A 23,402-nucleotide genomic window follows, 5' to 3' on the forward strand; every position below is an offset into this window, starting at 1 on the left:
CAAGAAGTGTTGCGGCCAAGTGCAGTCAGGGCCAGCGGCGGAGTTAGCTGAGCCACGGCCGGGCTAGAGGAGCGGCGGGCGCGCGCGCTCGCCGCTCTTCCAGTCCGGCCGTGGCTGAGCGTGGTCTGCTACGGCTCCTCCCACTTCGCCGCGAGCGGCGCTGCCTGCAGCACTGTGGAGGCTACATTGTTGACAATAGAGCACCCACTGAGGGCCCCTAACTTACCATGAAGGAAAGCAAGAATAGGCGCCGGGGCCTTGCGGTTCTACCTGCCGAGAGGGGAGTCTAAAAGGTCCTTTAAAAACCCCCTTCACGGTGAGTTATAGGCGCCCTCAGTGGGCGCTCTATCGGTCAACAGTTAGCCTCCACAGTGCTGCAGGCAGCTTGTGGCTTGTGGTATGGACTACACAAACCATGCAGTAAAGCGCGTGCGGCGGAGCCGTAGCAGACGACGCGCAGCCGGGCTCCGCCTCTGGCTCTGATTGCGCTGGCGCCGCAATACTTCGCGCGGCGCCCGCTTGGTGGTCCGAAAAGCGCGGCCACGGACACCGTGTTCCCTGTATCAGTGGCCGCGACTGTACACATACGTATAGTTAGTCCGCTTCTGATGCCTAAGGACTTCAGCGCCGAGCGAATGGCTTCAGGCTCCACGTAGTCGTATGCTGACTTTATGTCAAGGAACACAGCAACAGTAATGTCCCGCCGACACTTTACTTGTCTAATGCTTTTCGCAAGGGCGATGACGTTGTCGAGGCTGTTACGCCCCTTGGGGAAGCCGGACGTCTCTGCCGGGTATATATTTCGTATGGTCAAATCCTAGTCAACGCGGTACAGCACCATTTTTTCTATCAGTTTCCCGACACAACTCAGGAGCGCTATAGGTCGATAGGAATCAATGGCGGTGGGAACTTTACCTGGATTGAGGATTGGGATAAGGCGAGCGTGTTTCCACCTTGGCTGTAGATAGCCGGTTTCCCACGAACGATTGAAGGCATACAGGAGGCAACTTTGTGAAAACCAATTGTGTAAAGTTGGCTTTCCTGCAGTGCGTTTTTTCCTCCACCGCCACATGTGAGACATACGAAGCTTCGATTTGAAAAAAAAAAAAAAAAATATCCAGTGGCACTTTCGCGGGTTTTTTTAGGAGAAAATTCTGGAATAAGTATTTGATTGTTTTGGGCAATGTACCTACGGGCTGAATAATAGAAGTGAATAAAACGAAATAATTTGCCCTGAATCCTGAATTTGGGTTTGGTTAGGGGAATACTCCGTGAACAGCTTTGAGAAACTTGCGTGCAGAAACCAGCTCGATATCGGAATGGGCCTGTCCTCCCTTGCTTTTTTTCCCACCAATATTCTAATTGCTGTTTACTAATATTCACTGCTGACCAGTTAATACTTCCCTCATCGGTGAAACCCAGTGCCCCAGGAAGCAGGACCTTCCCCCTACTTCTAGCTGGCTGGATCTTCTGGCATTCCATTACTATGCGGCTGATTGTGTCTACATTTTCCACGTCCTACACACAGTGCCGAATTAGGAAACTTTGGGGTCCGGGGCTACTGCGTCTTTGGGGTCCTAATGTCGCGCAACGCAACCTTCATATCGCAGCACGATTAGCACAAAGACGATAAGCAGAAAAATGTCGCTTTTTGGGCTGGGGAGCGGTCCGCTTGCGCGTGCAAAAATACTGTCATACGTTTTAACAATGGCTGGAGCGATTCCGTTAGGGCCACAGGACAAAGATGGTTTCATGCGCTTTAGGCTCTCAAGAACCAGCTTTTCGTCTGATACTGCCGAAGAAGCCGCGATAGCCCACGCCATCATCACCGCCCAATACCCAATCACCATACTTACCGACTCTCAGGCAGCGTGCAGAAATTACTTACAAGGTCGAATTTCTAAAACGGCACTTCCTCTTCTTTTAACAAGACAGAGCATTCCCGAAGCTTATATAGTTTGGGTGCCAGGACACGAATCCCTTGAGGAGAATGAGGCGGCTCACGCCGCTGCCCGCGATTACATACACCGGGCCGTTTCTCTCACGGGGCAGACCACCTCTTCCACCTAATCCGCAACCTCTCTTGCGCTACACAGACATCTTGGCGGACTACCGACACAAACGGCAAATTTTCCCCATTCCACACCACCAACTCACAAGGGATGAAGCAACAACAACGTTCAGGCGGCTTCAAACTAACACGTATCCACACCGTACCCTTATTCATGCCAGTTATCCGACAGACTATCCAGCCACCTGCCACTACTGCCCAGCGCCCGGTACCCTATACCATCAGGTGTGGGAGTGCCAAAAGACACCGGACCTGCACCCAATCCCCAACCCCTCTATACAACAGTGGACGGCGCGGTTGACCAGCAAGGACCCTACGTTCCAACTTGACCTGGTGCAAAGGGCCCGCGCAGCCAGCCGCAGCCAGGGGATCCCGCCTCCACCGGGCGGGTGCCCTAACAACTGCACCTGTTGTTTTTAATAAAGATTTGTTTCATTCATTCATTCGCCTAATAGTATAAGGCTTTGGCCTTGTACATGGTTTAAGAAAAGGTTCATTTCCGTCTCATCGCGCTGGCCATATGTAGCGCTAAATTGCTGCGCAAAATAGTTGGCGACGTCATGCACCTGTTCCCCAGAGGAATTAACAAGGCTGATGCGATCACATGAGTTGTTTTTATGAGACCGGATATACTTCCACAATTCTGCAGGCTGGGAATTCATGCTGCTCTCCACGGAATCTAGATAGGAGCGGTTGTCACGCTCATATAGACTTTTACATATTTTTCGGTTAGAGCGAAAGTCCTCCTTCATGCATTTATCAAGTCCAGTGCTCTTTGACTTTCTGTGGGCGCGGTCCTTTAATTTAAGCGTGGTACGAAGTTCTGTGGAGAACCAATAGGGGTACTTTGAGCGGCTGGGCTTGAACTTGGGGATATATTTGTCCATACCGCTTTTGACAACTTCAGTGAACCGCTCGACCTGCGCATCACAATCAGGAAGATCTTGAATTGCAGACCAATCAAAAGTACAAAAGAAGTCGTACAAGCCAATGTAGTCCCCACGAGCATAACAGTAGCAAAGCAAGATAATTCGTTATTCTTCAACGAGACACTACGACGCTGAAAAGAGATTGGAGTATAAACTAAAAACGGAGGATGAAACTTGTCGGGTTTAACGAGAGAAATACCAGACCTCGATACTCTTGCATTCTGAATGTTTGAAAAGCAGAGGTAAAATAATAATAATAATAAATCATGTTCATTTGGGTGCCCAGGAAGAGCCAAAGGCCTGTAACCAAAGGATAGTTACATGAAAACAAAATGCAAGAAACATATTGCAAGAAACAAACACGGCACACGACACACAAATTGAAGTAGTGAAAATGACAATAAATAAAACACAGGTGGAGTGAAAGGTGGGTTCAGGTAAAAAAGAAAAAAAGGAAGACGCTTGTTGTAAAGACCGCACAACAAGAATATCAACAAAGTTTGACAGTAATACGACAAAAACAACGGCAAGAGTAATAATAATAGTAATAATAATCTCCACTCGCGGCACCTGCCCAAAACATCGTGGATCCGCTCCTCGAAGCGGTTCTCAACTAGCTACACTAAGGTGGTTAGCTACATCAACATCACGGCACTTTCAGTCTGTCAATTGCTTGTTTAAAAACTTCAACTTGACGATGCAGGAGGCAGCTGCATTAAACTTGAAGGCCGTCCAGTTTTTAAAATCTGCCGCCATTACACACTTGATTCGATGCAGGCATCACGTGATGCATATGCACCAATAGTAATGCTTGATAATGACCTCCGTGATAATGACCTCAGCGTGATAATGACCTCCACTAAAAATTATAAACCTTATAATTTGTCTGTTTAGATTTTATATTTTTAAAAACAATGGTTTAAAGCCGTTGTGCATAGAGTTACCGTTTAGTGTTGTGCAGTTAGGCGCATTTTCGTAGTACACCCGGCAACGTTGAAATCGCGCGCGAAATGGTGAAACAAAAAACATACAGGTGGCAGCACCTGCTCGGCAGGTGGCGGAAATTCGGCAAAAAGGTGCAACATTTGCGGTGCAGCTTGTGCTTGCTAACAAGAACGCAGCTGATGCAACAAATGCTTCAACACCACGCCACAAAATTTTTCCTTTAATGCAAAAAGTAAGTTTCCGAGATCTCCGCTTAGTTAGATCACTTTTTGGGCAGGAATTATTTAATTTCGCTCTTCCTGCGTGCAAACATCGTTCTCGCGTTCGTCTCAGCTGCGCCAAAGAAGCGGAATTTCGAATGTTAATGCACTGGATGTTACGTCGCTAATATTCTGCAGCATCCTGTGCGCCCAACTAACTATGCTTGCCACGAAGCGGTGCATTTTATGCAGTGCCGAACGGCTGTCAATTACCGAATCGATGGTTGCTGTAGCATTTAGAACAACTACACGATGCGGACGCTGCATTGTCTTGTTGGCGTGTTGCAACGCGACTGTTGCTCTAGGCAATAAATCGGTCGCCGCATAATAGAACGCAAGCAAAGGGCGCTTGGAGGTCTCCGAAAAGATCCTGCCGTTCCCCGGATTCACCGAGCAATAGAGGAGGCGTTTAAAAATAACCGCCCTATGTGATGTATCCCGCATCGCGCAGCATGTTAGTGGCGTCCAAATTGTGTTGCACTTGCGGAGGTTGCTAGCAGCTAAAACTTGCGCATATATTCTTGGTGTGTTGCAGCATGTCTTCCAGAGCAAAGCAGAGGAACGCCGCGAACTCTGCTGACTCGGCCACATTATCCGTCAACGAGAGAATACTCAGGGATTGCCATTCTCTCTACGTCGACCCGGACAATGGTAATGTATTGTTCACGTATGAAAGCATGCATGTGGGAAATATCAGCGACTGCTGTGCTTTGCACGGATTTCCTGTTGCGTCGTGGTTTCACGATTGCAGTAACATGGAGCGACGGCACCTACTAGCTTATCAAAGAGTCAAATAAACTCACTTTTCTCGAGATATCCAATGATCATTGCATGCGCGAAATAGTGTGAGGAATGTATTATGCCTGCCGTCGAACATTAAAGTCTTGCGACATGATGTGTAGAGGCAATACTGCGAAATATCACATTTTTATTTCACGCCTGTACAGTTTATGGATTTAGTAGAAAGAAAAGTGTTGTTTGTGACTGCAAAATGCGTTCCTGAAAACTTTCCTTGGAACTTGTTTTAAGCTTTACCGCCAATGAAATAGTATGTGACTGTTTTTACCTGTGCGTAGAGAAGAACCATGCTGTTTTCTGTACTTGGGAGATGAGTTACTATTAAGCAAGAGCAAGTACATTTTGTTCTTTTCTTGCAGTACTAAGCAGCCTTCAGTTTTCATGTGATTAAATGTGTTATGAAACCTTCAGAAAGTGCAGCACGAAAAAACACGACACAAAACGAAGGGAACACAGGACGAGCGCTTACTCACAGCTGAAGTTGAATCAGAAAAGACGAAGGACATGCGCCCTCCTAGTCACCATACCACGCATACGACTCCAACATACAGATGGAAACAACCCAAAAACCACCAATAAAAACCCCCCAAAACAAAAACAAAACAACTACATCATCAACTGCCACAAGGTGTGCAACTCAATTGCTAGCAAGATACGCAATCTCTACATCATCAACTGCACACCCCTTTGCAGTTGATGATGTAGTTGTTTTGTTTTTTGGGGGGTTTTTATTGGTGGTTTTTGGGTTGTTTCCATCTGTATGTTGGAGACGCATGCGTGGTATGGTGACTAGGAGGCCGCATGTCCTTCGTCTTTTCTGATTAAACTTCAGTTGTGAGTAAGTGCTCGTCCTGTGTTCCCTTCGTTTTGTGTCGCGTTTTTTCAAGTGCTGCGCATTCTGAAGGTTTCACAATGCCATTCCACCAACTACTAGCCCAACTCACCATTCTGCTGCAGCAGATTAACTGTGCGTAGTTAAAACAAACTGCAGTGTGTGACAGCCAAAGGGCACGTGAGGAGGCATACATATGCATGTGGCCAGTAAATTGACGTAGCTCGTACCGTTTGTACGTTGCACTTAAGCCACACAGTGAAATAAAAAGGTTTGTGCTTTTATTTATTCACAGTTGCTGCAAGGTTGAAAGAAAAGTAACTTGTGTTAGCTCCTTCTCGTTGCTTTGTGGAAATTTAGAAGGCAGCCGTGTCTTACGCAATGGCAAAACTCTGAAACACGTGAGCGTAGGTTACTGAGATCTCAGCCTTCATCTTGCTTACTCTTTAAACATAACTGTTTGCACTGCACATTTAAAAGCCGCTGCCTAAAACATGACAATAGGTCATTTGGATAGGTTTCAACACTTGCCAAACCTTGGTATAAATTTGGACTCCTAATTTTCTAACAAAAAGAAACAAACAAAAAACAAGTGTAGTGCTTATCAAGCAGTAGGCATATGTCGGTGTGTCTGAACCATGCAGTTGGGCATACCTTCCATGTGCTAGTGCTGTTTGTATGCAATGCTGGTACATGCTAGCTGTACTTGCAGTGTAACAGCTTTACTTAAAGCAAAATTATCTGTGGCCCATCTATGACGTTTTTTGCTACTCTCACATGAGTTCGTTAGTGTCGTACATTTTCGAAAGGTTTAAGCTTAGCCTATGGTAAGATAAACGGGCAATTGAGACTTGTTTGTATTTGATTCCCGGCCGGCGCCCCCGCTTTTCTGGTGGAGGTGAAAAGCAAAAACGCCGGTGTGTACGAGATTTCGCTGCACGTTAAGATCCCCAGGTGGTCAAAATTAATCTGGAGCCCTCCACTACGTCGCGCCTCATTGCCTGCGTTGTGTCGGCGCATTAAACCCTACAATCAATCAATCAATCAGACTTGTTTGCATCGCAGTTTTTCCTAACATGTTGTGAACTTCTTACTGCGTCCTTGTAACTGTCACCTAAGTGAAATACGCAGAAATAAAGCTGGGGAAATAAAGCCACTAGACTAATAAAAATGTATAACATAATAATGAATGAGACCTGGCATGCACTGAGCATCTTACAAACTCGTCAGCCCTCCTATGAAGTTTTCATCTCGTTTGCGTACACGCACAATATCTGAGCCACTCGAATAGTTCACTTTGTTTTGAGTAAACAGCTCTTTCATTGGTTTTGAAAGTTTCTGTGCAGGTTGCGGTCCATTTTGTGTAACAACAAGTTATTTGGTGAACTTGCCTGGTTATTCAAAAATTCAAACCATAACTGTAAGAAACAGGGTTCTCCCTACAATGGGCACATGTGGAAATTCTGTCCGCTTCTCCGCTGCACCATCCACTGCCTTTGGTAGGCCACCCATTGCTCTGACTGACCCATTTGAAATGCACACGACAAACTAAAACAGCCACAGTGTGAAAGCAGTGCCCGTGGGAGGTGGCCGCACCTCCCACTGCCTGGTTACGGGAAAAGGAGCGAACTGCTTTGAAGTCTCAGATTGCCAACTGCGTGCGAATTTTTGGTTAATTCAAACAAATTTCGAAATTTTGGTTGATCCGCTATGTTCTCAATGTATTTTAAAGCGCTTAATTCACAGTGCTCCATTGCGTAAATTCGGTTAATTCTTACTTTTTGCCTGTCCTTTCTGGTAAATGTCTGCTGAGTTTACCGTTTCTAGCTGCACATTTACATCCTTTCAGCTTATCACTGGGATCCACAAGCTCTTGACCAGTGCAGAAAACTCTCACAATAAACTGGCTGCCCTTGCTGGCATCAGAAACTTTGTTTTGAATTCTCATGCAAAGACAAAACAGTCATCCTTTCGTGATTTTTTTAGAAGCGTAAATAGAAGTGTATGGTTTGTGAATGTTGTATTGCTAAACATATGTGAATGTTTCATTGCAACACAAGTTGTCATGTTGCCCCGAGTTATATTTATGAGCAGTTCTGATAATTCAAACAAACTCCTGGTGTCCCATCGAGTTTGACCTATCGCAAGTCTAGTGTATTTGATTATTAAATGATGAGGTAAATGGAGTCCGAAATTTTAGTGTCAGGGGAACGGGACCATAAAAACATTACTTATGTGCGATTTTCGAGACAAATGAGCAAGCAGTTCATTGAACAAAAGGTTTTGAAGTGGCTCGGTTATTGTTGCAGTGTCCTCCACAAGTTGAAGAGGGCTGTGAGGAAGACCGTGGGGGTGTGCAAAATAGCAGCTAAACAAGCTTTCTTAATAATTTCGAGTGTGTTAAACTTTCTGATGTGATTCCTTGAATAATATATTTTGGGGCTGTCTACTGAAAATGTGATATTTGGCTGGAACTAAAATGGACTAGAACATTGCCTTAGCTGGAATTATAGCGCTGTATATTGGGGGACTTGTAATGATTTCTTTTTACTTGTTCATCTTCTTTCTATTTCCTGAAAATACTTAGACATCACTGAAAGTTTTATTCGGTTGTTTGTTAATCGAAAGGATCGTGAATTTTTGCTAGTAGCATTGAGGGAAACTAATTCACTGCACGGAATTTGTGCGAGGTTCGAATCTTCTGTGGCCAGTTAGATGGAGATACAGCGGCCCAGAATGTGTTGTTGCACTTGAAAGATTTAGTTTGTCTGTTTGGTTAGACTTACAAAAAGTCATGGGACATGTGCTTATCCTGTACCATTTCTTGTCCCCATTTCTTTGTTATCTCATTGTGCCATATTGTCTGCCTTGTATGGTGTCATCTTGAGTTGTGCTCAACAAATGCTTGGCAGTTAATGCAGTGCAGTATATAGCTTAACCTTAGCATGAAAATGCACCATTAGTGCAGTTTTAAGTGAAGGCTGTTTGTCTTGCCAGCTTATGGCATTTCTTGACATTGGTGAACTCGTTCCTGTTTCATTTGATAACGCGTGCTATCGTTTGCATGTGCACACAAATCATCTGAAAAACTTATCTGTTAAGAGGAGCAGCTTTACTTGTTTGGTGGTGTGATTCCACTTACCTGTTCATCACATAAGGGACCCCTACCTATTAAAGCCCAGGTGTCCTGCGTTTTGCTGCAGAACAGTTTAAAAGGATGCCCCCGGGGCTATTTCTGTGGAGGGCACTAGTGGGCTGTAGGTTCAGCAGTGCCTGGCAAATGATGAAGTTAACTTTTTTAATTCATCATCATCAGCCTATCTATGCCCACTGCTGGGCAAAGGCCTCTCCCATTAATCTCTAATTATCCCAGTCCTTTGCTAACTGCGACCAATTTATCCCCGCAAGCTTCTTGATCTCATCTGCCCATCTAACTTTCTGCTGCCCCCTGCCACGCTTGCCTTCTCTAGGGATTCACTCTGTTACTCTAAATGACCAACGGTTATCTTGCCTTCACATTACACGCCCTGCCCATGTCCATTTCTTCTTCTTAATTTCTTAATACAGTCGAACACGGATATATCGAACTCCAAGGGGATCGTGAAAGAATTCGATATATCGATAATTCGATATATAAAATAGGCCTATCTGAAGATTATCTGACAACTGCGCACATCACTGAGAGTTTTCTGAAGTCGTGGTAAACGGTAATTTACCGCTTTGACCGCCAAAGCACGGAAAATTCGAGCCGCAGCATGATGACCACCGCACTTTAATTATCATTGAAATGTCTTTGAGCTTCGCTTGTTTTTTCTTCTGCGTCGTAGAGTTCGCCAAATTGTCTTCAAGATTACAAACACACACAAATGAGAAAATCAACGCTGTACACTGTGCCACAACAGAGGCGAATAACGCTGATGTAACCTCGGCTGCAGTAGGCGGTTGGGAACGTTGTCAGGCACTGCGTGCCGTTATCTTCAGTATCCGAACCGAACACCTCCCCCATCTGGAGGCGTGCAACGAAGTCGCTTTGCACCCGACACGCTCCGGAATAGCCGCGGCGGGTTGTGCTGCATTCGCCATTACGTCAAAGTTGATGGGTGCATCGCCCTCAAAACTACTGCGAGGAATTCCGAATGCCTTTTCAACCAACATCTTTTCAGCAGCCTGCACCCGACGAATTCCCGCCTTCGTTCCTCCAAAATAAATGCCTTGTACAAACACAAACATACAATGCCGCATCGGTCCCCCTGCACGAGCCACCAAACAGCTCAGTCACAGAAAAAGAGTGACTCCGGTCAATTTCTCTTGCTCCTTTATGTCCTTTCGCCCCAACCACTATCCGCGTTCTAGCTATCATGGAGCTGCCCCTCGTGCTAGCGTGAAAACAGCTGTTGAAGGCCATCGAAGCGACATAATGCCGCGGACGCCGCCTCTGTCTCACCAAGCCAGGCAGTGCCTGCGATGAGTCAACATTATCATCAACTCCACCCCATCAGAGGACGCAAACTTTCAGGGGAGCCTTCGGCGCGGAATTCGATATATCGAATTTGCCCGTGATCAGGAGTTCGATACACGCGCACAACAGCCCTATACTTTTGCATGGGATTTTCAAGGGGATGTTTGCACTGTTAAATATAGACAATAATTCGATATATCCGTGTTCGATATATCCGTGTTCAACTGTATGTCCTTAACATGCGTTTGTTCCCTGACCCACTCCGCTCTCTCCTTGTCCCTTAATGTTACACCTATCAAATTCCGTTCCATTGCTCGCTGAGTCGTCCTGAATTTAAGTCGAACCATTGCTCATTCAATTCAATTCATTTGATTAATTCATTCAATTCATTCTGTTCAATTTATAACATTATAATAAATGTTCTATACTGAAGAGGAAAAAATATTTGGGACGATCATTTGCAGATACTTCATAGGTGCCTAAGTTTGCTCAGATGCTTCTATTGAGACATTGTTCCATGGAGCACACGCTTCAGGTTATTCCCTACCGTTCGACGTGCAGACATGAGGGATGCACTATGTGGCACCACCTTTTTTCACATGGTACGCTTTTTCTCCGAGGCTCCCAAGCTTTCGTGCGAGAGTTCCAGTGGCTTCAGCCATCACAACAAACTAGCCTGGCGGGATTGAGCCTGCACCAATAATTTGTAATCGGTGATCTATAATCTGAAGTGTGGGGGCTGGCTCGTGAAGTATTTGTATGAGACCCATCATTTGTGGGAACAGAGAGCAATCAAGAAATGTTGTCTTATTGTATTTCAAATTGCCCCAAAGGCCCTCTTTTTGACATTATTACATGGGGCTAGACACTCACTAGTGACGGAAATCGGAATGAGAAAGGAAGGAAATAGAGGGTAAAGAATCTTAAAAAAAAATGTAACATGCCTGTGTTGTTTAGTTGGACATACAACGAACAATTGGAATGTTGACAGAACTGTTTGGGAAATGGGCACGTCACAAGATTAAAAAGAAAACAATGGAATTTGAAAATACAGAGCAGGACAATAAACGCATGAAAAAGGCAGACAAAAGTGGCTTTCTCAATGGTGATCAGATAGTTTAGCAAAACTTAGCAACGATGATATTTACGGCTGGACGTAACGCTAGCAACAGCTAGCCTTCTGCGAAACTCTAGCAGCGTTGCAAAAAATCGGCCCCCCGAAAGCTCGCACACCTTGTTGTCTTCTGTGCACAACACGTGCGTGCAGGCTGGCCTTTCCGCAGGACGTTATGGCGGAGTTGCAAAAAGTCGGCCTTTCGTATTTCCGTAAAGCATGTTCCTCAGGGACACAAGCTCCCAGGACGCGATTTCACAATGCAGGTTAATTTCTTTGCTGCTTAGTAGCGAAGCTAATGCTACTTGTATGGTGGTGATGATATGACGCGTGATGCTTCGCTTTCGAATTAAAATCAAGTGAGGAGCCATCACAGAGCACAGAAAAACTTTGTCCCTCCCTGCACAAGGCGTGCTGCTAAGATGGCTTTTCTGCACTACCTTATAGCTGCGCAGGAAAGCTTCAACTAAGGACTCACCTCATTTATTCCTATGGGCAACTAATTCCTGACCCACGGTTTTAAAAAACGTCGTGTACCGATACGAGGGGGTTTACAAATTTATATGTTCCTAGCGGCCAAGTTTGCTTCTTTTAGAAATGTATCACCTTTTTACTGAGATAAAAAATAAACAAGAAACGCATTTTGGTTTATCGAGTTTTCACTAGATGGCGCCTGCTGTCTAGCAAGGAAGAAACAAGAAACGTTGCAAGGTTGAGCTTCCTTTTTTTTTTTTTTTTTTTTTAGGGCTAGGCTCCTTAGGGGTGGGGCTGTTAGCGCCTCCGGTCGTCGTCGTAATTGTCGTTCGTCTCATGTAGTTACGGTACTAAAACGTCGGGAAACTCGCTTACGCCTTGCGCTAGAACGTAACGCGTACAAAACACCGGGACACTCGTTTACACCTCGCGCTAGAGAGCTTCGTGCCTCAAAGACAAAGGACTTTCACAGCAAAGGTGTATATCTCGGCCCCCCAGCGGTTTCATCTCCGTTGGCAAAAACATCAAGGTGCCAAGAATGCACTTAAACACTGAATGCTTTGCCTCTCCCAAGGTTTCACGTTAGTTGAGATGGCCCGGGATTTTTTTTTTTCAGCACAGAAGTGATGTTTCTCTCAAAAATAAGCAAACTATACCGTTGTGAGCATTGGTGGTATTTGTAAAGCTTTTCGTATTTGTGTACGATGGTTTTTAAGTCCGTGGGTCACAGGAATGTTGACAGGTTAGTCCCCCTGAAGCTGGCTTTTCTCGCACGGCCGCAAAAATCTTAAAGCATGAAGCACGTATTTAATGGTAAGGGCTTGTGGCTTCCGGTTCACTTCCCGCCTTTTTCTGATCTGGCGGTATTCAATGACATTTGAAGAGAAAAGGAGTGTCGAATCATTCATATGGGGGCGGAGCTGTTTGGATTTGATTGGATTGCACACGTTCACGGAACTATAGTCCGATGACACCTAAGAACTTCTTATGGGTTGGGAACGGGAAATAATGTATGTCCAGTTGAACGGCCGGAGACGCCTTGCTTCCGCCTCGCGCTGTCGAACGGCTTGGTAATCTTTCCGCTTGAGACTCTTTGCATGACGATCCGCCTAAGCGCTTTCCAGTGTCTTCGATCTGTCTCCCACGCGTTGCCACGCTGCTGGTTCATGCCGCTGTGTGATGGGAGGGCTGATGATGATTGTGAACTTCGCTGCTTGTTCGGAGGAGACTGTTCCGCTCAGAACCAACCAACCGACCGACCGGGCGTTTGCTAGTCAGCACAGCCAAGCGACGCATGGCGCCATCTAGGGGCATTTTTGAAGCTATGTCCACAATCGTGTGGCCCTCACGTAGTGTAGTAGTTCCGCTCCTGCGAAGCAAACATCCTAACCCGGGTTCAAATCTCGTTACCGGGTTTTTTTTATTTCCAAGAGTTTGTCATAGTAAATATTAACATTTCTTATCGCACATATAATCTATTTATGACATATTTATGCATTATACATGGGATTTAGGGTGTTTTCGTTGCCTTTTGGTCAGTTTCAACTTTCAGCTACTGCTGCTTGTACGTTTTTGTGGGTTTTCTCCTTTTAGGTCGGTTTCGGCTATCTGTTTGAATATTTTTCAACACTGTAGTGCGGTTTTTAACCATTGTAAGTCCGTTATGGCTGTTATTTATTTCTGCTCGGGTGGTTTTGCATGCTCTGGGTACGTTTATGCTGTGATATAACCATATAACCCCCATAGCAAGCTCAGATGATGGCTAGCTGTACTGACTAGAAAACGCATACACGCGACCGGGTGAGGTGGCATGCACTGTTCACGTGCTGATGGCGTGAACTCAGTTGGCTGCCACCTCATGGACCCCGCCGGCTTCCACCCGGAATCCGTTTGCCTTTCTTGGCCATTCGGCATGTCGATTGCATGCGGTTATGGTCACATTAAAGGTGGTTCTAGCGCCACTGACAACGTTTTTTTTTTTTTTCCTCGATGGATCGAAGCTCGCTCTCAGTGCCCTCCAGCTTATCGAGTGCACGTCCGGCGTAAACCTTTTCCGTTCTTGCGGGAGAAACAGCATCCGTTTCCCATGGCTGCGGGCGTACACGCGCGCATTTACATTTAGGTGAACGAGCTCACAGACGGGGAAATTCCATTTCCGGGTCGTTGCGCATCCTGCGGCAATTATCCCGCCATCACTACAGACTGCTGGGCGCGCGCCTCTTGCATACTTGTCGGTCTGTGTGCGGTTGTGAGGTGCTCTTTCTGAATCATGAATGGCTCTGACGTGTCAAGCTCGTGATGGCATTCTGTATTATCAGCATTGTTGCGTTGGCCTTAAATTAGACGGGAAGATTTTTTTTGCGATTTTCTAATGACTTGTCTAGAATTCATTTAAGACTTTATGCCTGGGCCGAAAATAAGGCAGTCTTTTAAAGACGATAGTCTTTCCTGGGCTACTTGAACGGGAAAATTTTGGTCTGTCGGTTTGTATGTCTGTCTGTCCGTTTGTCACTCGATTCAGACAGCCGGCCAAAGTGAGACATTATCTTGTCAACATTGTTGAACCAGAACAAGACATTACGCAAATATAAGGCCGAAAATCAATACATGAGTGACATTTGCAGTGTTCCTTTATAGGCCTCCTGCGCTGGAGTTTTGGCGACATGCAGCGCCCCTAGTGGCCGACAACTCTGGGTGTCGGCCACTTACAAGTCAGAGTGAAAGTTGGTTGTACTTAGTTTAATCGTTTTGACACGCGTTTAAATGACTGCATACTGTATGAAATAGCCCTTCAAGTAGTTTCAGAGGCCAAACAAAATAATATCCGCTAAAACAAGCCGATTTATTGGCTTTCTTTTGAGCGAGCTGTCGCGGTCGTCGCGGCGTGTAACAGTATCGCCAGGTCGGGTGGTCTAACTTCCTGACGACCATTACCGTTCTTTCTTCTTGCGTGCGGTCGACAAAGGAAAGTTCACGAGTAGCATAAACACGGAACGCTGCTGGTAACTGTAAAATGTTGCTTCAGCGGGAGCATTCAAGCGAACCCAAGTATTGCGCAGCCGACTCAGCTGACACTGCTGGCCTGGCACCGCCTTGGAAACCAGTGGAAATTTTGTTTTGTATTTTCGCAAACTAAATTATTTTTGCGTAACGTTTTACGCCGCACGATTTACGAACGGCAGGGTACATGTATACTAGCGAGTAGGTCAGGTAATAGCGTCAAATAAACAAATTAGGAAACAAGCACCAAATCGCACGCCCGCTGCCTGCAAAGATGTCTACTTCTATATTTGCATAACATAACAGCCGCATACACGACGCCGCCCCGAATATTTACATACGATCATCATTGACTGTGTTAGTTATCTTAGTGCAAGGGTCGTCGCTAACAATCTGAACGCCGACACGCCAGTTTTGTCCTCAAATGGAGTTAGGCAGCGAGACAAGAACAGAGAATTGGTCGCTTCCAGTTGAATTGTCCCCGATCTTCACACTTCACCAGGTTATTGTCAAATATTACTGGCAATTCGCTATTTCTTTTTTCTTTTCTTTTTTTTGCGTTCAAAGCCCCCCTCCGCCTCCTAACCGATTTGCCGTCCAGCCCTCCGCCGTGTCGGCTGCATGCAACTCGGCCCTACAATTCAAAACGTTGCTGACAATCGTTCTAGCCTATTAAGTGCGAACTGGGAATATATAATGCAAGAGCGTAATTAAGTAAAGTGAGAGCAAACAAGTTAAGCGAGCGGCCTCTCAGTTCGCCCGACCACCTTGTTTTACCGCCACTAATTTCGGAATCGCAAAACAGATTTCACGCTTCTGACGCTCGCTGCATTTTGTCACTGAGACACGCAACAAAACGGCAAGCTAACGCTGCAGCATGTATTCGTAACGGCGACGCAAACGAGCACTGTTTAATGAAAGTGCACGCAGTGGGCGCAGGTACGCAAAAGAGCGGCGCACCGCAGCAGGCGAGCCAGCAGTCCGCCGGACTCGCTGGCTTTTTAAAGCGCGATCATCGCAGATTGCGTACCTCTTATTTTTTGATTGGCTGTTGTTGAAAAGTTCTTGTCACCTAGAGTATTAGTTTAGACTAGAAAAGTCACTTCAAATGGTCAGTGAACCTGCGAGTGGGAGAGTGCCGTCACCATCCCGGCACTTCCGTCGGCGCTGTAAACGTATTCAGCGGTGCAAAGCTTTTTCCCCTAATGTCAAGTTGATCGCCGGAAGAGACCGGACTCGTCGGGGATGGGCTGGTGACCATGTCGCAAAACAATCGGGAACATCGAGCTCATTTTGCTTCTGTCATTTTGCTTCTGTCCAATGGGACCCGCTCAGCTTTGTACGACCCGGAAGTACTGCCCGGAAGCCGCTTGCGCAGCGCCCCCTGGGCAGGGCAGGAGGCCTATTAAAAAAAATGACCAATGCTTGCTGTTTGCGATAGCAAATCAAATACTACATCACCTGCAGAGAACGGTCGCCTGCTGTTGCCCGCGCTGCCTGGCGGAATCCTAAAAAATCAAACGGCAGCAGAAACGAAAGCTTCCACTCGTGGAGTGGGGCACTCGAATGTCTCGATTGACGCGCGTCTCCGCCGTACGGCAACGCTGGCATCGAGGCACCCGGCTGGGAGCAGTAGAGCGCGGTAAATTTAAATTGACTGGGCACACCTCTAGCGTGTTATCTTGGAAGGAACGAGACGGGAGAGGAACAGCACGAGTGGTGAGCGGGAAAGAGTAGGGATTCATTTACTTGCCCGGGGCGCCAGTCGACTATCGTCTTGCGTCGACATTTGCAACGAAAGGAGCGGATACGCGGCTAATTTTTTTGCGTAGTACCATGCAATAGATTGGGCTTGTCGGCAGAAGTTTGCGCCGTTGATCCGTGGGCACAGAGCGACAGATAAACAGAGACTGACCTAGCGCGCGTGCAGGGCGGGCCGTCAAGCCGAGCCTCGAGCCGGCGGCGGCGTTGGCTGCGGTTGCGCTGCGCTCGCACCACTGCCTCTGCACAACACGCACGGCGTCTCGACGCGTCCCGTAACCGCTCGTACGCGATGTAAGAAAAGGGAGTGCGGCACGAGTGCAGCGTCCGGTAGGCGGCAAAACTGGGTGGAATGTGAACGACGGCGACGAAGTGCCGATACTGGTGGGCAGCAAAAGGAGCGACAGGCAGGTAATGCAGCTACCAAAGCGAGCAAACGTGGCCACTGAGACGGTCAGAACGCAAAGCACGGCGTGCGAGCTCAAGCAGCCACGGACGTCCGTGGGGCGTCCGAAATACAGCCGAACATCCAAGGCCCAGTTTGGGCGGCCACTGTACAGAGGTCAAAACTGTTAACAACAACGCGCGGACGCGTGGCTTTCGATACGTGCAGCGCGGCCTGCTGATAGCCACCGGCGTGACCAGCGATATTAGGGGACGGCGCTGCAGCAACTAGGCATGCGAAAGCTATTGCCGATGCTTCCTTGTTTCGGGGGGAGAGGTTCGACGCCGAAAGTCCCTCACCACGACCGTCCCCAACGCCTATATTAAACATTATCTGACGCTGATAACCAGTGCAGTATCGCTTTTACCTTTGGTGTGGTTCCGGTATAATAAAAGTTGAATGTGCGCCGGGCATGGCCATTCCAACGTAGGATGTGAAGGAAAGGAGGAAGCATAAGTTGATGCAGCCGAGGACTGCTTTTATTAAAATATTATTTCGCGCCAATGATCAACGTCTTCAGGCAATTTCTGAGCCAACGCTTATGTTTCCTCCTTTTTTGGACAACCTAGATCAGAATGGCTGTTCCCGACCGCCATTCCAGTTTTTTTTTTTTTTGATATCGGAACCACACCAAAGGTGAAAAGAAGACTGCACTGGTGATCAGTCCAAGATAACGTTTAATATATGCTTAAGTGGCGGTCCTGGTGAGAGACTTTCGGCGTCGAACCTTGCCCCACAAAACACGGAAGCATTGGCAATAGCTTTCACATGCCATGCCACCGCAGCGCCGTCAGCTAATCTCGCTGGTCACGTCGGTGGCTATCAGCAGGCTGCGCTGCACGTATCGAAGCCCACGCGTTCGCCCGTTGTTGTTAACAGTTTTGACCTCTGTACGTCCATGTGTGGACGTTCATTTTAGGACGTGCAGTGGACATCCGAAACGGGTGCACAAGTCCGAATGACATCCGCCAACGGACGTAAAAAGTTACTATAAAGCATCAAATAATGGCGTAAATTGGATATAAAAGCAAAAACGAAAAAGCTACTGCGCTTTTCAATTAAAAAGATTTTGTACATCAACACCCTGGCTTGTAGGTTGCAAGTTTATCTGCATATTTCTAATATTAAGCCTGTTTTTTAGTTTTTTTTTTTTTGAAGCACTTCACCAACTCCAACGATGATCTCTTTGGGGAAGGATACATAAGAATTGAGAACCGTTAACGAATCATGTGAAGCAAGTTCACTGTGTTCATGTATGCCGTCTGCCCGGTAATGCGTTAGCCTTGCGCGGTGTACTCTACTATTCGTTGTAAGAACATTGGCACGTCGTTATGTGAATATGGAAATTTTTACTTACCATCAAAAATAAATCCAAGTTCGGACGTCCGACTGGACGTACGGAAGTGTTAAAACCGGACGTCCAGCGGACGTACATGGTACGTCAATCGGCCCTGAAACGGATGTCATGCGGATGTCCGCTAGAGCCGGAATGGACGTACGGCGGACGGCCGACGGACGTCCGGTGGTTGCTTGGGAGGGGCGTGCGAGAAACGCCGCATGTGCGCTTCTGAAGCCAGAGCGAGGCGTGCGCTTCGGGCCGGGTCTCTTGTTCGCGTTCAGGCATTCTTAGAGATCAGAGATCCTCCAATAAGTCTTCCATGAATTCTTAAAGACGATAGTCTTTCTTGAGCTACTTGCCCGTAGGCATTTTGATCTGTCTGTCTGTCTGTGACTCGATTCATCCACCCGGCCAAAGTGAAACAGAAGCTGCGAAATAGTCTTATATACCCACAGCCAAATCTAAACGTCTAAGTCCGGTGGCAATGTTCATGCTTGTCAACAATGTTGAACAAAAACAAGACATTACGCAAATATGAGGCGGGAAATCAGTACATGAGTGACATTTGCAGTTTCCTTTATTAAAAAAAAAATTCACGGATGCTTGGTTTTTGCGATAGCAAATGAAATACTACATCAACTGCAGAAAACCGTTGCCTGCTGTTGATCGCGTTATCCACAGCTGTTGGCGGCATTTAAGAAATCAAACGCCAATAGCAACGATAGGTTCCACTCGATAGGTTCCACGTTCTGCTTGAAACGCTCGTGGAGTAGGGCAACGTGGTTCTATAAACGTTGTAGGGCGCCTCGTCTCCGCCGTACGGCAGCGCTGGCATCGAGGCACACGACTTGGAGCAGTGGAACGCGGTAAATTTAAATTGACTCGGGCAAACCTCAATCGTGTTATTTCGGGATGAACGAGACGGGAGAAGAACAGTATGAGAGGTGAGCGGGAAAGAGAAGGGAGGCATTTACATTGGGTGGGGGGTGGGGGGGCGCCAGTCGATTATCGTCTTTCGTCAACATTTGCAACGAAAGGGGCACATACGCGGCCATTTTTTTTTTCTACCGACTGACCCGGACACTTGCAAAAGCGGCCATTGATGCAGCATTTGAACACCGTTGTCATAATCGCTAGGTTTATATCTATTGTTACCTGCGCCCTCATTGTCTCCCTTTCCCCTCCGCCCTACCCACCGTAGCCACGACTGGCGACGCCGCGCAGGAATGTGCGCACATAGTCAGGACTTCGCGTGCAAGTGAACTTGTAGCACGCTCTATATACCTTAAGATATACAAGGTCTCTTCGATTTGGCCTGCACTTTCTGCATGAGCTCAGGGTTAGTTCAGCGTAGGTGCCGCCACTGCAGAACAGGTCCTGCACTTTTGTACAGTGAGCTACACTGCCCGAGGTTGAGCAGTTTCGCGTGGCTCCTGGACAGCCGTGCTGCGCATGCGCGAGGAGCAGTGACGTCCCACGGCGCACAGCTGGCGCGCCGGAGCCGCCGCGACTGGATTTGGTTAAATTGGATTGTATTGGATTGGAAATCGTTTTAGCAGCAGTAAGCATGATAATCAGCTAATCCTAGACAACCAGGAAACCTAAGAATAACCAGCAGAACCTTAGCTCACGCTACGTATATCCTGACATAGCCGAGCTAAGCCACCGCTAATTTTTTTGTCTGCTTCTGTACCTCCTCACTGGGAGGTGCAGGGAAAGCCGTGAACTCATCCTGCACTCTTTGCACCGTCGGTAAATCCAGGAAAAAAGTGCTTACACCGCGCGCTGCACTCGAAAATCGAAGAGGCGAGTGCTGCACTACCTGGATGAGTGCAGCGAGTGCAGCCAAATCGAAGACACCAGTAAAGGCTCGTTAATTCGAACCGAAACTGGACGCCATCTCAGTTAGAATTAATGGAAGTTCGAAGTAATGAAAGAAACGATAACCACAGTACACTGCATTTGGGAAGCAAGCCATAGGACACGTCAACACATTGATGTTTGAAAAAAACCCGCGATGGCGGCCTGCCTCTTATCCCTAAAGACGACGTTTGGCGCTTTTCGCTCACCTTCGTCATCTTGAAAACAGAAGAGACGCGTGGCAAAGACGAAATTTCTCCGTCGTGTGAATCCCGCCTCTCTAGAGTGGAATGCCGACGTAAACTGCGAAACCGCGACGTTTGGAGAGTGCATGCGTTTTGCTCGCGTACGCCCAGCAACTATCCACTTTTTGTGTCGCGCTAACGTGGCGCCTTTTATTGTGGTGGGAGTTGATTGAGTGATTACCAGGTTCAACGCTCCGACGCAACGCAGGGGATGAGGCGCGCCGTAGTGGAGGGCTCCGGATTAATTTTGACCACTTTGGGATCTTTGCAGTGCGCCGAAATCTCGTACACATGGGCGTTTTTGTTTTTCGCCTCCACCAGAAAAGTGGCCACCGCGGCCGGCCTGGAATCGAACCTGCGTCCTCGTGCTCAGCAGCGCAACGCCTTAGCCACTGAGCCACCGCGGCGGGTATAAATGAGAGTGACAGTCTTATCAAGGCCTAAAGTACACCTGTCAGGTTTGCTTTCCCAAATCGTGAACCTGGACCTGGCAGGTTTTTACAGCTAGTCCAGCGTTTTAATTCTCTCGCCATCGACTCCTAATCTGGGCAAATATTTTAAATGAAGCGAAGCAAGAATCAAACCGTGCGCATATAAGTGGGCGGGCCTTTGCGCGCCCGCCGCTCACGAAACTGGGCAGGCAGATCGGCTCCGAGCGGCGCATTCGACGGCTCTCATTGTGTGCCGCCCGAAGGCCGTCAAAGGGCGCGCGCGGACGTGGACGGCGAGAGTGACTCACGGCCTGGCTCGTTGCACCAGATACATGGCGGAAAGGCAGCGACCGGGTGAGCGGCGTGCTGATAAGACCCTTCGCTTGTACGTCTGCGGCTCCGAGTTCCTGGCGGCGCTATACTAAGGGACATTGCAGTGCAACTCCTGCTCTGTTCCGGCGCTTTCTGTAGCTGTCTTCTAGCCTTGGGACACTCCGCTAGTGCCACTGTGGGAGAGAAAAGGAAAAAAAAAAAAAAAAAAAAGAGCCATTCTATGCAAGTTGAAGGTGCATGGTCAATAACGAAACTTGGAAGGACCAGAGTTTTATCATAGCAGACACACATGGAGCAGCCCGTTTCCCTCGCGTGGAAGCTCATACGTGTGCAGTAGCCGACCGTTTTTAACACAAAAGTGTTTTATTCCCGGATACACGAAAATTTCGCTGACGTCATATCCGTCACGGAAGTGACGCCAGTACAACGAAGCGAGTGGCCTGTGAAGGGTGCACCGCTGTACGCAGGTCTTCTTGCGGGGAAGTAACCTTTAGTACTAAAGAGTACGTTATACTTACGGTTGTTCGTTTTCAGGTTTTATATTTTAACACGAAAGTGTTTTATGCCGTGATACCCCAAGATTTCACTGACGTCGTACCCGTCACGGTAATGACGTCGTCAGTACACCTTTGCCGAAGCGACCCGCCAGCAGGGCGTCGCTCGCCAAGCACACCACAGCCGCCGATCCGTAAATCATGCTCAGCTCATTTCGCTGCACATTTCACTTACGTGTCTTACCGATTCCTAGGACAGAGGAATAAACCGTTTTTTTTTTCGGACTCCAAAAATTCGGACTTGCTGTATATTCCGGACTTTTTCAAGGAACCGCCAGTTGTCCCATAGGAGTAATGTATATGAACAACGGATATTTCGGAGAAATTAAAGCTACAAGTTTTATTTTTCCCGTCAAAATTTTCTCCGACAGGGCCATGGTGCGACTCTAGGACAACGCAATTTTGAATGCTAAGCCACCTGGATAGCTTCCGATTGGATGGGGGTTGACTTGACTCCCTCCGGGCTAACAAACTTTGACCTTGGAGGCCATAATTGGGGATGTAGTCTGCGGCGGGAAGCCATCTCTAAAACCGGGAACGAGTCACGAACACTACTTTCTTGGGCACCAGGTGATGCAGACTATCGGCAACATCATCATCAGGTTTGTCCTGTTTAGCGCGTCGTGCACGTTGTTCTTTCACTTGATCGGTAGTCATCGTGATGATTGTGGTTCACGGGGATCACCCATAGCATGTGCACTGCGCGTACCATCACAACGATTGTGTTGCTTAGTGTCTGCTTATAGAGATGAAAGCAGGCTTTCTTACGCGGAGGAGGTTTTTAAGGCAACAAACCATTCGCGCCCTCTTCAGTCCTATTTAAATAAAAGAGAGTTCGTTTTTGCGACTGACGAGTTCTTCGGACTGCCCTTTTGTTCGGACTTGGAAAGACCGCAGCGTTGGCTCAGACCGCAGCGATGGCTCAGAGGTACAGCACTCACCTCGTATGCGGGAGGTACCGGGTTCGAATCCTGGTACCGCCGGGTACCCACCGGTTTCTTTAATGGGTACAGGCGTCTCTGGTCGAGTGCGAACTCTTGAAGGGAATCCGCGCCTGGAAAGCTGTCTTTACTCTTGCGAGGGGCCCCTTCCCCCGCTTGGGACTACAACGCTTGGGAAGTTCAACCGGCTTGCACGGGAATCGCCCCTATGGAAAGGGGCGGCTGCAAAAACGCAGGAACTTTTTTTTGGATCCGAAGCATATCATGCTCGGGGCTGTGTCCCCCCCTCCCTCGTTGTGACACCGTCCGCCGCACTCTACTGCGCATGCGCGTCTGTTCAGCCCCGTCAGCGTTTGGGCTGGCGTCAGCGCAGTCCACTATAAAAAGAAATAGTTAGGCGGCGCCCGGTTTCGATCCCACGACTCTCTGGCCGCAACGGGAGGTACGTGGCGCTCTTCCCACTGCGCTACAAACCGAGACGGGAGCATGTGCTACGAACGCGTCTTATGTCCTTCACTCATTCAAACTACGTCAAGAAGCTGCTGATACAACGAAGGCACGCGAAGCTGAACGTCAGCGGAAACGACGAACTGAAAACTAATGGGAACTTC

General features: G+C 47.7%; 1 protein-coding gene across 2 annotated transcripts in view; it reads left to right on the forward strand.

Annotated features, from left to right (window-relative positions):
- The first annotated feature begins 4,019 nt into the window (after nucleotides 1-4,019).
- LOC144144796 (uncharacterized) overlaps nucleotides 4,020-23,402 on the forward strand; it is a 74,560-nt gene continuing 55,177 nt past the window's right edge. For both annotated transcript variants that reach the window (XM_077676299.1, XM_077676300.1), the window contains exons 1-2: nucleotides 4,020-4,177; nucleotides 4,741-4,856. In XM_077676299.1, the coding sequence (XP_077532425.1) occupies nucleotides 4,742-4,856 (115 nt within the window). In that variant the 5' untranslated portion in view covers nucleotides 4,020-4,177; nucleotide 4,741. The remainder of the gene's footprint in view (nucleotides 4,178-4,740; nucleotides 4,857-23,402) is intronic.

This window comes from Haemaphysalis longicornis, unplaced genomic scaffold (genome assembly GCF_048455015.1).
Source record: "Haemaphysalis longicornis isolate Haplotype H1 unplaced genomic scaffold, Haemaphysalis longicornis Haplotype H1 scaffold_7, whole genome shotgun sequence".
Lineage (NCBI taxonomy): Eukaryota > Metazoa > Arthropoda > Arachnida > Ixodida > Ixodidae > Haemaphysalis > Haemaphysalis longicornis.